This window comes from Takifugu flavidus, chromosome 9, assembly GCF_003711565.1.
Source record: "Takifugu flavidus isolate HTHZ2018 chromosome 9, ASM371156v2, whole genome shotgun sequence".
Classification (NCBI taxonomy): Eukaryota; Metazoa; Chordata; class Actinopteri; order Tetraodontiformes; family Tetraodontidae; genus Takifugu; species Takifugu flavidus.
In genome coordinates this window covers 2,860,156-2,877,129 of record NC_079528.1, presented here as the reverse complement: position 1 = coordinate 2,877,129, position 16,974 = coordinate 2,860,156, and the positions used below count along the sequence as shown (strand labels likewise).

The window sequence follows — 16,974 nt, the reverse complement described above, 5'->3', positions numbered from 1 at the left end:
GACACACACACACACACAAAATTGGCATCAGTTTGGTTTTGTTGAGCACAGCTGTTTGGCATAGCTCCATATTTATCAGGAAATTTCAAGCATATAGCAAACAATCTTTTCAGGAGGGAGGAGAAGGTGATTCTGTAGGCGACAGAGGACGTGTAAAGCAGGCGTGTGTACATTGTACGAAGAGAAAGGCAGACTTTGAAGTGGAAAAGAGAGATTAAAAGAGAAAAAAATGATGTAACGAGGAAGAGGACACCAGGGATACTGCCTGAGCAACTTCAGGAGGAGCTCAATAGGAATGCTGAGGGAGGTCAGAAGAGAGGTGACCTAGTTTTACTAAGTCTATCAGCTTGAAACATCAGGTCAGCTCTTATTTTAGGATTGTGACTCGGCTAAACAACATGGCAGACAGCTGATGCTGAAGCGGGTCTAAAATGTGAGCTCAATTATTGGCAGCATTGAATCGTGAATGAGTCATGAGTCTGCCTTTAAAAAAGGATTCAAATCATTCAAGAGCAGAAAGCGTTTCACAGCCTAAAGGAAAGAAACACTTTCCCGTATCAGTTGCTCTACAATGCAAACTCTGTTCTCCTTATAAATATATGTAATATATGTAATATTAGGAACCCATTTGGATTTCATTTTTATGAATTCTGCGGCAAAACAATATACATATATCATATATAAAATGCAACATAATCAGCTAATTGATTTGTGTTTTACATCGTTGACATTACATTAAATAATGGAATCATACCATACTTTCTCTTCGTTCTCAAAGTTCTCATACACAAAATTCCAACAGGAAATAGCATAGATCAGGTCTAAAGCTATATTTTGTTGCAAGTTACCAAAAAAAGCAAAAGCTGAAAATGACCTCTTTGGTCTTCATGTAAACAGAACCAAGTGACTTTTCTGTGTAAGCTTCTGAATACCTGCACACGCTGCAGACGAAGCACTTGGGATGGTATGTGCGGCCAAGAGCAGAGACCACCTCTCCTGTGATAAAGCTGTCACAGCGATCGCAGCGCGTACCATACAGACGCTGGTAGTCTGCCGTGCAGATGTACTCGCCCTTCTTCTGGAAGAAGCCAGACCGCGCCAGATCACAGCTGCATACTGTGGAGAGAAGGGGCAGCGATTAGATGAACAGTAAATCAAAATAAAGCAACGTCCACCGGCGTATTTTTGACAGCTAAACAGTTTCAACTGGTTGGTGCACTTGTTTTCAATTCTCCTATTCATGAATGCTGAAAGCACTATTCAACTCTAATCAATGTGAAAGTAGTGACATTAACAAGAATCATTGTTTCACAGTTCTATAAAACAATGTGGAAAACAAAGAAGAAAGCGTAAACTGCAAGTTCCTAGTAATGTCGCAAAGCAGATTTAACGCCCATTCAACACCAAAGAGGACAATCACTGAGTGGGTAAACATGTCCGTACTTTGTGCATTCGAAGCAGAAAATATGTGATACAGAATTTCACAATGTAAGCCAAAAGTGGAACTCCAGTGAGTGTAACAGTATCGCTGCAGTTTCATAGATCAGTGGGCAGGTTTCTGGTTTTTTCCAGTCTGTGTCTTTTACCAACAGGAAGAGTTGACTGTTACTGTAACCTCTGTCTGGGAAACTTCAGGGCTCTGATAAAGGTCACATTAGGTGCTGCATGAATAAAGTATGTGCAATCATTTTTTGCAAGTATGAATCTCAGACAATTCATCTACAGTTAAAAATAATACGTATACATGAGTCTAATCTAGCCTATATGTTGTGTATGCTTTTTTTGTTGTCTAAAATGACAGGCCTTCTATGTTAAAAAAAAAAAGCACTTATAGCAGTGCTACAGGAGGACCTCTCACTGACAGGCTGAGACCGAGGTTGTCAACGCAAAGTAAACTCAAACCTAGATAATTAGGTTTTTAGAATTAAAAATGTGTGTGACAGAATAACAATTTAGATCTAAACAGGAAACTCATCATTATGCTAAACCATGCTAACTGACTACTGGCAACCACAACAGAAAATGTGGGACATATATCATTTGTGACACCTGACATACAACCTGCGGCAAGAACAATTGTTTTCCCACTTTTTGACATTGGCAAATGATGTGACTTTGATGCACATGCAGAATCATCCCTTAGAGCTGTTGTCAAAGCCGCACCACTGAGGGGGTAGTACCAAATGTTTAAATGGAAATGAACTTTGAATCATGCCACTGAACCCAGCGAGACTTTACTACCAACAATCAAACCTGCGTTGTTTGCATAATGCAGAAGGTTGCCTGGTTGACTAATGGAAATGCAATGGCCATTTTTTAACTTAACATAACATCCGTCACTATGTGGAGGAATGGAGCAGCCTCAATTTTGCTGGGTGAGAGAAATGGCTTTATCCTGGCTTTTGGCTGGCTGATGGCTCAGTCACAACACACACACACATGCACGTACACACACATCCATCAAAGGGGCTCATTTAATCTCAAGCTGTTTATGAGAGCAGCATATTGACTTAATGGCATAATAAAAGATCAATGGGCTCTCACTTAAAAACAAAACAATCTCGGCTCCCACAGGAGGACGGGAACACATAAATCCATCCCTGATGAGATGGCACTGTGCATAAGCAAAGCTAGCAAGATTATATGAGGCAGTGTGTATGGGGAGATATGATGATGAATCATAATTATTATGGCGAGTCATGGGGTGCAGTGGGGGGGAAGAAAATGAAGAATGAAGGAAAATGGAGATTAAAATGAAGATTCAGTACAGCCTGTTTATAGAACTTTGTGTGTGCTCATGTTCAGACCACATTTCTATAACCACTGAGCAGCATGGCGCAGAGCTTCAAATAAAGTCCCTGCTGCATGTGAAACCAGACTAACCGAAGCTTTTACCAGAAACCAAAATCACAGGCTTTCTGATGCCTTCACAAAAAAGGGGGAATGGAAGAATAAAGATTTCCTCATTTACATGGGGAATGGACAAAAAACAGTCTGTTTTAAAAGGCTCTTTTACTTCAGCTTAATAAAAAAAACACAGAAACTTTTATAATTAAATTAAAACACATTACATCATCAGAAGAATTAACCAACAACTACAAATCTGGCGACTGTCACAATGTTTTTATGTGCCTCTCTCTCTTTTGGTCTCAAAATGAACTGCCTTGTGCGTGCAGATTGATTTTCAAATTAATGGAATCTGTTCAATTACCCTAATGCACTACATTACCATTTAAGGCCTGGCCAATTCACAGCAGAGTGATGGGATGGAGTTGCACTGGATTGGATGGACAGCTTGGATATTTTAGATGTTCTGGCTAATCAAATGTTTTTCTTGTCACTGAATCATTGGCTGGTAGCGTTGCAAAGGACATCCCCTTTTTCTGTTGCCATAGGAGATGTAAACCTTCCACAGTTGCCTTAGAGACAGTCTTAATAGAGTCTTAATACTGTGATGGTGGCACATTTGGTTGTGATGTGAAAATCTAAAGTATCAGACTCTATGAGTATACAGTAGTGGATGAAAGTATAGACAGATCTAAATATAATTGGGGCCAATTAATATATGGATAATTCTGAAATATAATATATAATGGTACTTATTAAACTGTGAGAATTTATTTAGAATATAATATATTGTAAATGATGCAGCAGATTAGACAGTAAACTGCATGGATAAGACATCTGTGATGTACAGAGTAGTGTAAATTCAATAAATAATTTAGTTGATTTCATCGTAGCTTATCTGTAGTGCAGAATCTATTTTCACAAAAACCTCATTTGCTATTTCATAATTAAAAATGCAATTAAATCAATCATAAAACAATGGTTTTATGGAGGAAGTATAAATTGATTATTTATATCCTAATCATCTAATGCACTTAAGAAGTTAATAGAGAAGCTTGATTTATTACATTGATGCAGGGCAATGTGCTCGCAATCTCTGATGTGGATGGAATAAGCCTTGCTAAACTGCATTAGAAGCTTTGAGGATGTATGCTAAGCATATTTTATTTCCTTTATGAATGATAGGCCTCAGCTGTGCTGCGCAATTGATGTTTTGCATCAACGATAGGGCACATAACTTATTAAATATTAACTTCACCCTGTAAGAGTGTGGCAACATTCTCAGATTTGGTGCTTGATACAGACCAGACACATACAGAAAAAGCCTGTAACTGTATCTCTTTAGACATAGTGAGCACCCACCAAAGCTGGCACTTGGGACAGGTCTGTTTATGCTGCATATTTTTCTGGGTGTTTGTGTGACACTGCCCAGCACAGTATTGTGGAGGTTGTCTACAATGGCTCCAAAATTTGAAATGTCTCTTAATTTACTAAATTATAAATGGATTTTACATTAATTAGCTGTCGAAATATAATTGCATTTCATGCATTTGTTGATTTCATCTCTTCCTGAATGATGGGCTAATAAAATAAACCAAAAGAAGATGTTTAACTCCATCACTGTTCCCCTTTTTTGGCCGTGCAGGAAGTCAGAAAGAAGATCATACAGTAAGTCTGATGATTAGCGGTTAGCATGTAGGCTGATTTCTGCAGCTGTGGTCATTAGAACTGTGCTGATTAGGCACCCACAGGGGGTCTGGATGATTGGGTATTTATCTGCAGCCAACAGATGCAATTAAAATTCCCTTCTCAAAGTCGGGCCAAGCCGGAACCCCAAGATAGTGCCTCCACACTGCTTCTCTTTTTTTCATCTTTCCATTTCAAGACTACTTCCAAATCTTTGTGGCTGAGAGCAGAGGTTTTTCAGTGTCACTGTGGCTTCTGTATGCCTCTATGTAACCCCCCCCCCCCCCCCCCCCCCCCCCCCACACACACACACACACACAAACTCACTGTGACTTTTCCCTCAGCTCATTAGGCTATTGTGTGTCTCCCTAATATGATATTAAGGAAACTTCAATTTTTTTAATGCGGCTGTCAACAATTTAATTTTCTTGGCCTTTCAAAAATAATAAACAGCTATTGTTTACAACAAAGGAGTGCACAATGCTAATAGGTCCTTTCTACCAACAACTTCACATCCCCTGGATCTGAGCCCGCTGTAGGAGGAAACACTTCAAGAGTAATTAATGTGTTTTCTGAGCGTGCCAAATCACAGGGTGTGAGAAAAACCTGCCAAGCACTCAGGAAGTGGCATGAAACGAAAGTCTGCAACCTCAACTAGCAGCTCTCTGAGGCTGTACATGCAGGAGGATTTCAATTGACATTTGCAAATCAGCCCCAAAAACAGCTGACGTGAGAGGATGTTGCTCTTTTTTTGGCATTTTTTTTTTACATGATTTGACATGATAGATGCAATTTTCAAGATCTGACATGCTGGAAAGTCAAAGAATTTAGTTTCCACATTTATTGTGTGTAAGAATGGGGCAGATGAGTTGATATGATAGAGACAGGACCTCTGTTAATGTTGCTTCTTGTTCAGCTTCCTGATTGACATTCCTCCCGTTTATGTTATTACATGATCGGATTCCTTATGAGGCGAGGGAAGGCGGGGTGAGGCAAGGCGAGGTCCCATTGAAAGAGGAAATGCAATAAAGATCAAAGAAGAGCACATTAGGCAAACTATGGTAACATGCCGAATCAGGAAGAAATCGTGCGAAAGCAACAGGATTCCCTGAGCATTTGGCCGCAGTAGTTTAGACAGCTGGCTGCCCACTGGAGGCCCTTGGTAGCAGCACCAGCTCTGATGCTGAGGCCTCTGGCTTTTAAACCTCAAAGGGTAGATGAGAGACTCAGCTAAGAAGAAAAAGGGTGTCAATGGGATCACAGAAACAAGGGGAATAACGCTCTCTACACAAATGTATCCTTCATCTTGGATTGTCACTTAATAATGCTCTGTAAATATTTTTTAAAAAACGAGACCATAGAACACATGAGCAGCTTCACCTCTCTCTTACACACACACACACACACACACGCACACGCACGCACGCACGCACACACACACACACACACACACACACACACACACACACGTACACACACACACATATACACACATACAAATGGCAGACAAGGAGTTAGTGTAAAAATCCCTCTGGAGGGTGATGCTTGAGCAGGACAAGTGTAGGAATAATCCCTGTCATCTATCCCAGATCCCGGAGAGTCGATGGGGGAAAACTGCTGCCGCCTGCCGCGCTGCCTTCTCCCGCTGCCCAAATCTCTCCCTAGCAACCAGGCATTGGCGTGATGATTGGACCAGCGTGCCAGTGGTTGCCATAGCTACAGGAAGCTCCCCTCCCAGAAACCCCCACCTTTTGCTGTCTATGTCTTTTTATGTTTCTCCTCATCACCTTTCTTTGTTTTTCTTCAGTGTTCCTGCTGTTTTAGTTTTTAATCTTCCCTCTCTTTTGCTGGTTTTACGTTCTCATCAGAAAACATAATGGTGGCAGAGATGTAATTAACATACGGCGCTCATGGTATCAAAGGGGATGTTTAACTGCCTGAAATGGGACTGCAGAGAATAACACGAAGATGCTGCAATCCTGAAAGGACATTGGCACAAATGAAGAGTAATTACCATGTGTGCTTCTGACTTCTGTGTTCAAATCATATTCTATTAATGCCATTTTATAAACTCCTTTTTTAATATGCAGAATTCCTGGGATCAACGAAACAGTCTATGTGAAAATATGTTTCTGTGTAAACATTTCTGTCCATACCTGCTTTTTTAGCATCTTTGCTACTTTTGCATATGCATATGATTGATGACTGTCTCCAGCAACGTGTTTTTGGTATTTAAGAGTGCCAATTGTGCTTCTGAGCGCAGCTGAATGTGGTCACTATGCCATTAGGCCAGTTGCACGAGTCAGCTCATCTGCTGGTAACACAACACCACATGATCCATATTATACAGCGCTGTGATGTGCCGAGAAGTGCCAATGAGCCCACATAATCCACACACATTAATGCACAAATATCGCTCTGCACTTTTCTCTGTATTCAAAGCTGATGTATCAGTATGTTTGGTCGAGCCTTCAGCATTTTTCACAGATTTCTTTCTCGAGATGATTGATTCTTCATGCAATTGCCCACTTGTGTTAAAAAAAAATTCAAATAAGAGGTTAAATGCACATGATTAGGAGACTTTTCCACTGAATAATGCCAGAGAACTCAGTTATGTAGTTATATACAACAGTAGTGTGATAAACTATGAGGGCACAAACAGAGGCGATAGAATATGTTTTCTCTGCTGGTGTGTGTCTCCTCTAAAGTATTCTTATTTATTGAGAGGGTCAATTCCCTTTTTACCTCAAACGTGAGGCTTAAAATGAAATGAACCAGCACTCAGGTATCATGGAGCTGTAGTGGGTATTGGCTGATGTTAGCGGACTGTAAAAAAGCAGAGAAAAGAATAAAAGTTGTAACATGTTTAAATCATAGCATGACACTGCACTGCTGGGGGTGACAGAACATGAAAATGACAGTAAATTGTGCTTATAAAGTTCTATAGAACATGCAACATGTTTGTTTGAAGAGGCTTAGGCAGCGAACAATGACGGCTTTAGAAAACTGCTGGGTGTGCAGAAGGCCATACGAGAGAGCATATTATGGACCGGGATGTGGCTGAGTCTAGCTTCACAATGGTGCCCCATTGCCCCATGGGATGGAGAGAGCTCTCTGGAACATGAGAAGGGAAGTGTGACTAATGTTTAACCTGGCGTTTATGGACAGGTTTTTTTAGTCAGCTCTTTTGACTGACGGTGAAATAACACTGAGCGTCAGAATGGTACTACGATTAAGTTATGATGTAATGTTTCAGTGAAACATACAGCACCCCCATCCCCCCACTTTGTCTCATATCTGCCTGCTTCCTGTGTTCACCCCCACTTTTTCCTCTGGGGCATAGAGTAGTATCTTCCCATTGGTTAATAGTACCAGTATACTGAGAATATCCACCAACCAGGGCCCTGGTGCCCCCTCACACCGTTGCCACAGCAACCGTTTACAACTACAGCTAGCATGCACCCATGTATGGCTGCTCATGTGCCTGAGTCCAAGTCTGTAGGATATGTGTATGTTGGGAAGACATAATAACAACCATCCTCAGGACAACCATACATGTAGGTTTATTGAATAGCAACATGCGGCAGCTCCAGCTGTTGGAGATCCCAAAAAATCTGCTCTAAAATCTTTTTCAATGAAGTTTCTTATGAAACTGTCTAATAAAGTAGTTTTGAGTGACTGGTTTCAGGGATGGAGAAATAGGTAGAGAACTGTCCCAGTGGTTGGTAACAATAACTTGGGAGGATAACATATACTGTATTAACCTTATATAGTCACAGGGGTGATGTAATTTTTTTCTCTTATCTATATTAGAGTGATGAACCATTTAATAAGGAGATTGGAAACCTTAAGGAAAGCTCAAATCAAATGAAGTGATCCAGTCAAGAAAAACTGAACTCTGATGATGTAAGAGGTTGTAAAATTATGTAAGTTTTGTAGGTCACCGGTGCTGTGCTGCCAATTTACCTGTGATAGTCTCATCGACCGTAGCGTATAACCACAGCAAAATCCAAGTTGGCAGCGCAATAACAAGCCGCGGGAGGCTAAGTCCCCTGCAAGGCAGCTCTGATCCTTTCCAATCCCCACCACAGGCTAATAGTAGCTCTCAGTATGTGTAGTAGAAAGAGGATGACATGTTTATATCTGCCAGGATGAGTGAGGGCAGTGACGAGGGAAAATGTTTGTATCTAAAATACTAGAATTAGTACTATATAACTTTATTTGAGATTCCCACCAAAACTCTTTGTGGATCACCAGTCTTACCAGCACAAGTGAAGCACTTGACATGAAAGTGTGTTTCTTGTACTCGCACCACCTCCCCTTTGCAGACTTCCCGACACCTCTGGCAACGGATTGGTCCAGTAGTCCTTTCGCTGACACCAGAGCCATGGTGGGCTGGTGAGGCTGATGAATGCAAAAATATATAGTTAGTATTCTATTCAGTGTACACAGGAGTGAGTTACTCTTCCCTTAGCCCCAATAACTACTATCACATAAGTGTAAGGTCTCCATTCTAACAGATCATCTGTAGTGGATTGTATGACGTAAAGTGTAGAGAATAAAATGGCATGTTTTGGAAAGGAAAGGTGAAAGATCTTTTTTCTTCCACTTCATCTGGCAACCGTAAGTCTTGATACTTATGAGCTTGTAAAACTGTGTTGAAGCACGTTTTTGACAAAGTAGGATGCTGTTATGAAGACTAAATATTTGAAAAGCTGGAAGCATTAGCACTGGATTCGCTGGCAAAGAAACTGGGAAAAATCCCATATCTGATACCAAATTATCAGAATAAATAAAATTTCTGATATTGATCACAAGTGTCACAATTAAAGTGACGTAGCTGTAAAAGACAACACTCTCTACACATTAAAAGAAATGCTCACTCTCCCACACTCCCTCTCTCTCCCTCTCTCTCCCACTCTCCCATCAATCGAAAAAGAAGAACTATTTCACAGCCGAATAAATGCTGCTAATAATATATATATATCAACTTCACTCAGTAATAAAGGGACTGCCTCCCATCATCAGATAAAGAAAGCCCACAATGTGACTGCATCGGAACATCTGGCCTCAAAGTCGCTCACACTTTATATTCCTCGAGGGAAGCTGAAACTGTGTTTAATGGGTGGAAAGGCCACACAGCCTACCTGGAAAGCTGCCTACAGGATTCCGTGACTTCAGTTGGAGCAGCACCAGCATATGTGCTGGTGTGACAGAGCTGCTCATTTCATTTTACTGGGTCCATCCTGAAGGACACGCGGTACTTAAAAAATCTAGCACTTTTGCATGCTTCACAGCCTGAGCTCCCCGCGCACACTGAAATTTTAAAAGCAGTATTATACTGGGCAATATTCGGTGAGATTCAGTGCATGAGAACATGTCAGTGCAAGGCAGAAAGCGTGCACGACTACGATTGTTTATTTTCCTGTTCAGAAAAGGAGGGAATATATGAAAGCATCATTAATTCATGCTCCCAATGTCTCACAAGTTACTTCATTGTGTTCATCATAATGCTGGCAGCACCACTGGAAACCTCTGCCTTGCCCTGCCCTGCATGTGTGTGTGTGTGTGTGTGTGTGTGTGTGTGTGTGTGTGTGTGTGTGTGTGTGTGTGTGTGTGTGTGTGTGTGTTTCTGTGTGTGGAAGAGAGAGAGAGAGCAATGGAAAGGGGCCTGGGCCAACTAAATATGTATTTATAAAAGCAGAAGTGCACATGAAGAGGCTTGAGGTGTATTTAAGAGGTTCTATCTTTTCTTTATGTCTGGCTAAGGTCCCACACTACTGATGATAAAGATAGGTGATAAAGAAAGATCGTGTTGCTGTTACTAGCATGATGGATGAAGATTCATTACTGTGCACAGGAAATGAGTGCCGCCATCTTGCCCTCATAATGTCTCAGCCAGCATCCTCTTTAGGAACCAAGTTATCAACATTGAGCTTTTCCACCCATTTTAGGCCATTACTGATTCAATCTCTACTAAATGTCATGGTCAAATGGGACAATTCAACACAGTGCTTGTTTTAGCAACATATTTACTAAAAACATGTTTTTAAAAGATCTTTCAAAGCACATCCCACATAAGTAGAGTTGTTCAGTCATCATCCAGTGACGTTTCAGGTGCATCTCTGTGGAGAGACGGTGGCATTACATAACTAAGTGTCAAAGCGTTAAGTCTGAACACGAGCAGCTCTGAACATTTTCACAGAGCTCTCGAGCAGCTCGTCGTCCTCTGCCATGTTGTTGAGTCATTTTTCTAATGATAGCAACAAGACTACAGGTGCAATCCTCTGACTTTGCTTCAGTGGAGTGTACCCTGGGAGAATGCAGCCTCTGGTAGACAGGTGATGAGAGCAGCACCAGGGGGGAGAGGGGCAGGAAGCATCACCACAGACCAGAGAGACTGTAGCTATTTCTGCCCCTGGCCTGACAGCCCCCAGAGACAAGCATGCTCAATCACATGGGATGTTGGGAGATCGGGTAATGATGGGTAAGTGAAGAGTCAAATAATAAATCAATGGGAATATAAAAATAATGGAAATTTCCAATTGAAAGTTCCAAGGAATTGTCAGATTTTCCTTGAAAATGGGTACAGTTTGGTTAATACACCATGTTTTGGTTTGGGTGAAGCTCTATAAGTGGAAATGCATGTGATTTTAAAATCACACATCCAAAATATCCACATGCTAATGTATTTACACCTGATACGTCTGCCACCTTTTAATTATAATACTTCCTACATTATAGGGAACATATCTATGTCTCTCCAGGCATGTTTGATGGAAAAAGCAGAGGAATGAGTTCATGCCAGTAATTCTAGCTTGGTTACAAAGGGGCACATGGACCAGAATGAGCTCTCCACAGTCAAAAACTACCAAGCCGCAACAGATCATACACTCAGTAATTTTCCTCCAGAAATAACTGACTCATCAATATGGAGAGAAAAACTTGGAAGGAACGGACCGGACTGTCTCGCAGCCGAAGCGCAGCAGGGACTGGCTGTATGTGTCAAGTTAACAAGCTCTCAGATGAAGCACATTTCTACAGTCTGGTAAGCAATAAAAAGCTGTAAATATCCAATATAAACATTCTTCAAGCTGTATTTGGAGACGACGATAAAATGTTCCTCAGGTGACAGAGGATGCGGCCCTCAAAGGGCATTGTACCCAGTATAAAAGATGTTTTCCTTTCCTGTAATCCAGAGAGGCCAACGAGTCGTCCATCCCTGCCTTCTTCCCTTTTTATCTCCCTCCGTCTCTGTCAGGACCTTGACCACAAGCATCCATCAGCGCAACGATACAGTCCAGTGTTATCACAAACATACCGTCGCTCCACGGAGGGACAAAGAGGTCAGGCGGCTACTGACAGTCTGAATGATCACTCAATCCTGCCAGGAGCCAAGGTCATGGAGATGGGAGCCTCGAGGACACGACAGGTGCTGCGGTGTAGAGCATCATCTCATTTAAATAAGAAAAAAAAATCATTGACGATATTAAAAATCAGTAACTCAGAATATGACACCCTTGGTTTACAGCTGCTTTCCAGCTGTTCAAGACTGCGAATGACACCAGCATCTGTGCATCTCTGTTCCCCACCTTTGTTCTCTGGCATTATTAGACTAAGGCGTCTAGGCTGGCGCCAGCAGTGATGGATGGTGATTGGCTCTGGGTTGGACAGCTCATCAGATGAGGACTTAGAATCATAAATAAGAACTCTTGTTCTCACTCTTTGGGATGGAAAAAAAGGAAGAAAATATGTATGGAGAAGAGCAGAAAGAATAGTCTCCTTTCTGTCTAGACTCTCCAAAGACAGCAGCGTCGATCATTCTGTCCTTTCATATCCAGCTAAACGTCGTTACATCTCCCACTTTAATTCCATTTTAGAACTAGGGTTACCTTTTCTTTCTCTTGCTGTCATGTTCCACGTTCAAAGAAATCTATTTCAGAATGAAAGTAGTCCTAAACCACCAGGAAAGTTGGATTAAATGAGTTGAAAATGGGCATCGGCAGCTGTTTCGATCCATTTCACTGATAATTCACTGATTAATACGATCATATGATAGCATAAACCTAAAGGTTATAACATGAATCATATTCTGTGTTTCCACACTCTTGTTGTGTTTCCACGATCTCGTGAGATGAGAGGGACTGCAATAACAGATTAAGGAATATTTCAACAATTATTACATCATTCATAAAACATGTATGTATAATTGATAGCTCAGTGTTTGATCTAAATGGCCAATAAACATATAAGTAGGCTGAAGTTTAAGCACAATGCAAAGCAAAACAGTGCAAAGATCTGCAAACTGGAGTACGTCTCATCGATTGTGCATACTCTGGACGAGCAGCATCATTATTTATGTATTAATGATGAATGAATGCCTATTAGGAGCTGAGCATCTGTGATTTTCACATGCTATCTGCTATTCCATGTGTCTCCGTGCTCTCGCTCTATAATAATCCAACGTGCTCCGAGCTGCAGCTGTGCAGTTTTCACACCATCCAGTGACTTTTCAAGTGATTTGCGGTTAATCCTCCCATTATTTCCTGAAACTCTGGTGCCTAACTGTGTCTCTGCCCCATCGTCCTTCAACACATCACCCAGCATTGTTCCAAAGATGAGCCAAAATGACTGCACATGGAAGCTAAATGTATATTTTTAAATGGAGATTGCAAATAATACTGAAAATCCAGAATTTCTCCGCCATATCAAGGGTCTATGTCGGTGTCATCTTTGATCGAGATGCCCTCTAGTTCCTGAACCCAATAATCAATATGTCGGTCAACACGAGTTTTACTGCTCCCCTGATTGAAACAGCACACTTCCCTGATGGAACTGTGACACCTTACTGTTTTCATCTTGTTAAACACTAAAAACTATCCTGGTAACCCCCCTTGGGAACCAGCTCTGTCAGAATAAAAGCAACATTCACATACATTCAAAAACCCAGTTCACCATAAGGAAGAGAAGGCCCAGAGGAAGAGAGAGACTCGGTGTATTGTGTAATTAATCGCTGCGTGTGGATGGCCTTTGGGTTAACGTGGCCAATGCGGCAGAAAATGGTACGTGTGTCCGAACCTTGAGCGACATTGATCAGACGGCACGAGCTGCTCTCTCCCTTATTGCTTTCTTTGTTCCTAAGACTAAAGAAGAATCCAGACATGTGCACCCACGAGTGACTTCTGAGGCAAACAGGTGAAGGAACCACGTAGACTCGGGTCAACACGCTGCATTTCTCCCCAAGCACATGCCTTTATATCACCAGAGCCTGTCACAGACCTGCACATGCCGGCCTGCAGGCGCTCCTCCCCCCCTCGTGCTGTCAGCTGAGAGGAGCGTTTTAAAGCTTAACAAAGGAATTCTGCGCGTTCTCTCCTCGACGCCGCTCCTGGCACGCAGCGCGTGGCACAGAGGCTCGTCCAGCTGCCACGCGCCGGATGAATAATGTAGAGACACACAACGACAGGAGGGATTCTAAATGATGCAGCAATGCAGGTTCCTTCCGTAGACACTGAGGACAAGGAACGGTGGTCAGGAAGTACATGACACTGACACCTCTCCGGTTGAGCCGTGCGCATTAACCCTAGTTCTGAGCTTTATGTGGGCCTGCATCCAGCTTCAAGTTCAGATCGCTTTTCTGTTAAAAGTGCTTTTTTAGGTTAATTGCGATGCATTTACTTACACACAACAGTGTGAAACAATAAAATCTGAAAACCTGGTCTGAGGACAACAAAAAGGGTTGCCATCGGCAGAGGGGATGGGGTCAGTTTTTCCACAAGACCGTTAAACCTTATAATAAAAGTTTGCACGCCCTCTTTCACGCAGAGGAATACAGCTTAGTAATGAAACGATGGTATTAGATCATAACTCTGTAGCTGCCTGTATTAAAATCAGGAACAATCGAAGTGAAACAATCAGATCTTTGACGTCAACGTGCATGTTAGAAGCTTCAGTCTGAATCAACTAGTGATAACTTGTAAACATACTGTAACGCACCGCCAGCCCTAGAGGGAAAAGCCCTGATTCAGCGGACAGAGGATCAGCTGACACAAGGTCAGCTCATCATGGCAGCCCCAGGGCCAGTCTAGGGTTCGTTCGACACGGGTCCTGGGGTTGTCTGGCTCATTTGTCATGTGCTGCATCACAGCAACCCAAATTTCGTAAAACTCTTCTCGATAGCCAAGTCCAAAAAAAAAGAAAAAGAAAGAAATCCTGCATCGTTCTGCAGGGTTTTTCTCCTCTGACATGTCAGCAGACAGGTGGAGTTTTAGTGGAGGTGACAGCTGTACGTCTGGGTGGTCTGTTTCCTTGGGAAAGGTCAAAACACTAGTAGCTGAGGTGGTGTCAAAGATAAGGAGTGTAGAAGAAAAAAAGATGAGACATGCTGGAGATGTTAGAGCAACAGCTGTTACCAGGAATAGATAAAAAAAAATCATAAAAATTGTGCATGAAGATGGACTGTGTGCAAACGCCACTGTGACCTCCAGACTTAAACAGATTAACCTAGTGAAAGTCTCAAATCCATTTCAACTGGATGTGCAATGGAATTCAATATCTATTTATTTCTATGTATTTAATTAGTGCACATTAAGTTGCTGGGTTGGATTTCGATTTCACATGTATAGAAATAACACGTTAATCATCTTCTATTCCATGAATAGTTGTCTCATCGTTAGGGTTTGTGTCCTTGCACTTCAGAAGGAGGAATAAGCGCGCAGGGTGGACTTACCGCTGGAACTCATGATGCTCTTATCTAAAACAAAGCGCCCTCGTTGACAACAATCCCATAAAGCAGATTACTCCAGGTTGTGTCATTAAAAACAAAGCGATGATCCTCACTCTTTAGAACCAGGCTCTCCACTCAAATGTTGACAAGGTGAACACAGCCGGGAGAAGGGGGTGGTGGGAAACGTTTAAAAAACCAAAAACAATTAAGGGTGGAATATTTCCAGTGAGGAGGAAATTCCAAACAATATTCCCGTTCTGGATGTGTGGGAATTTGTGTAAGTCTCTCTTTTTCTCCCCCAGAGAAACAGACGGCAGTTCGGCTCCAACGCAGCGCTGATCCCGATTCCACCTTCACATTTTCGCTCCTGGCTGATTCCAGCTCAGCCACGCGCTCCCTCGCGGTGTGCGGCTGCTGCTGCTGTTGCTGTCACCGCGCGCGCCGCACGCATTCTCCACGATGTCACAGCGCACCTGTTCCGGATTGCACTTTCAAAATAAAGACACCCCCAAAGTTAAGGCGACACAATCGGCGTTGCAAAAATGCTTTTTAAACTGTATAAATAGATTTCAAGCATAACTATAGGTGTGTTGTTATTTGTTGTGATCACAACCTGAAATAACTTTAAGCTATCTAAATTGACTTTTTTTTGCAACATTACATAAGGCAAAAACAAATAAAAATTTAGATAACTAATATTCATTTACATTATAAAACAGCAACAATTCTGTCTTCGTCATCCTTCATGTCTCACAATCATTTTAACATCATATAGGACCCGTGTGCAGATTTCCATCTCCACAACATTAACCATTTCTGCACCAAACACACCACTTCTATCCTCATCCACAGCCTCGATTGACTATTGGTCCCCCTCACAAATCCCTCCTAACTGGACCAGATTGCTTTGCTTCTAGAACTTCCTCATTCCACCTGCCCATCCTCAATTAACTCAATTAACTCCCAAATTCAGAATAAGATAATAATAATCAGCAACAATCAAAATCAACATAGATTTTTTGCAGTACTGGTTCACAGTTTATAAAACCCTCCATATCTGGGAGTGTTCAGAAAATAACCGATTTGTTGCTTTCTGAAAGTTCACCTCAGACACAGGCTGTTCAGCACTGCCTAGATGTGTTGATATAGACACATTTTTGGTCTTTGATAGTCTGTTTTATTTTATTGATTTTTCCAATATACTTTGAAAGTGGATTAATTGACAATCTGATCAAACCAAGTATTTTGCTAAAACACAGTCTTTTGTTTTGCTTTTTTAAGTCAGTTTGATCTAAAAATAATAATGATGATGCACTAGAAAAGTGTTTTCAAAAATATGTTTCCACTAAGTTAAGCAGTTCATATATTCCACAAATTGTTAGATACGCATACATACCTAAATCAATTTTTGTAGTAAATATTTATCATTATACCAATGACAACTGTCCAAAATGTATAATAAATAAACACACCTCTGGAGAAATTACTAGTTGAAAGAAACTGCTGGGAATTGAAAACCCGCCGGATGTATTCTGTTACACATTAATCAATTCCCCAAACCCCGTTATTGCGCGATGAAAACTGATGTTATCGTGAAAGAACGGATGTCGTTTTTCCGGTCTGGCTCATCCTGCCTTTGGGTAACTTGACCGTCTTCTCGGCTCATCGTGGGTGAAGCGACGTCACTCTGTGCTGCTGTGAATGCTCCGGGGACC

At 41.6% G+C, this 16,974-nt stretch overlaps 1 protein-coding gene across 8 annotated transcripts in view; it reads right to left on the bottom strand.

Moving 5' to 3' along the window:
* ablim3 (actin binding LIM protein family, member 3) overlaps positions 1-15,704 on the bottom strand; it is a 30,872-nt gene extending 15,168 nt beyond the window's left edge. For 7 of the 8 annotated variants that reach the window (XM_057043281.1, XM_057043283.1, XM_057043284.1 and 4 more), the window contains exons 1-3: positions 15,263-15,703; positions 8,797-8,937; positions 933-1,116 (exon numbers count right to left, since the gene is read on the bottom strand). In XM_057043281.1, the coding sequence (XP_056899261.1) occupies positions 933-1,116; positions 8,797-8,937; positions 15,263-15,275 (338 nt within the window). In that variant the 5' untranslated portion in view covers positions 15,276-15,703. Of the gene's footprint in view, positions 1-932; positions 1,117-8,796; positions 8,938-15,262 lie in introns of all 8 variants that reach the window. The other variant, XM_057043280.1, reaches the window with a different exon arrangement.
* Positions 15,705-16,974: the final 1,270 nt, after the last annotated feature.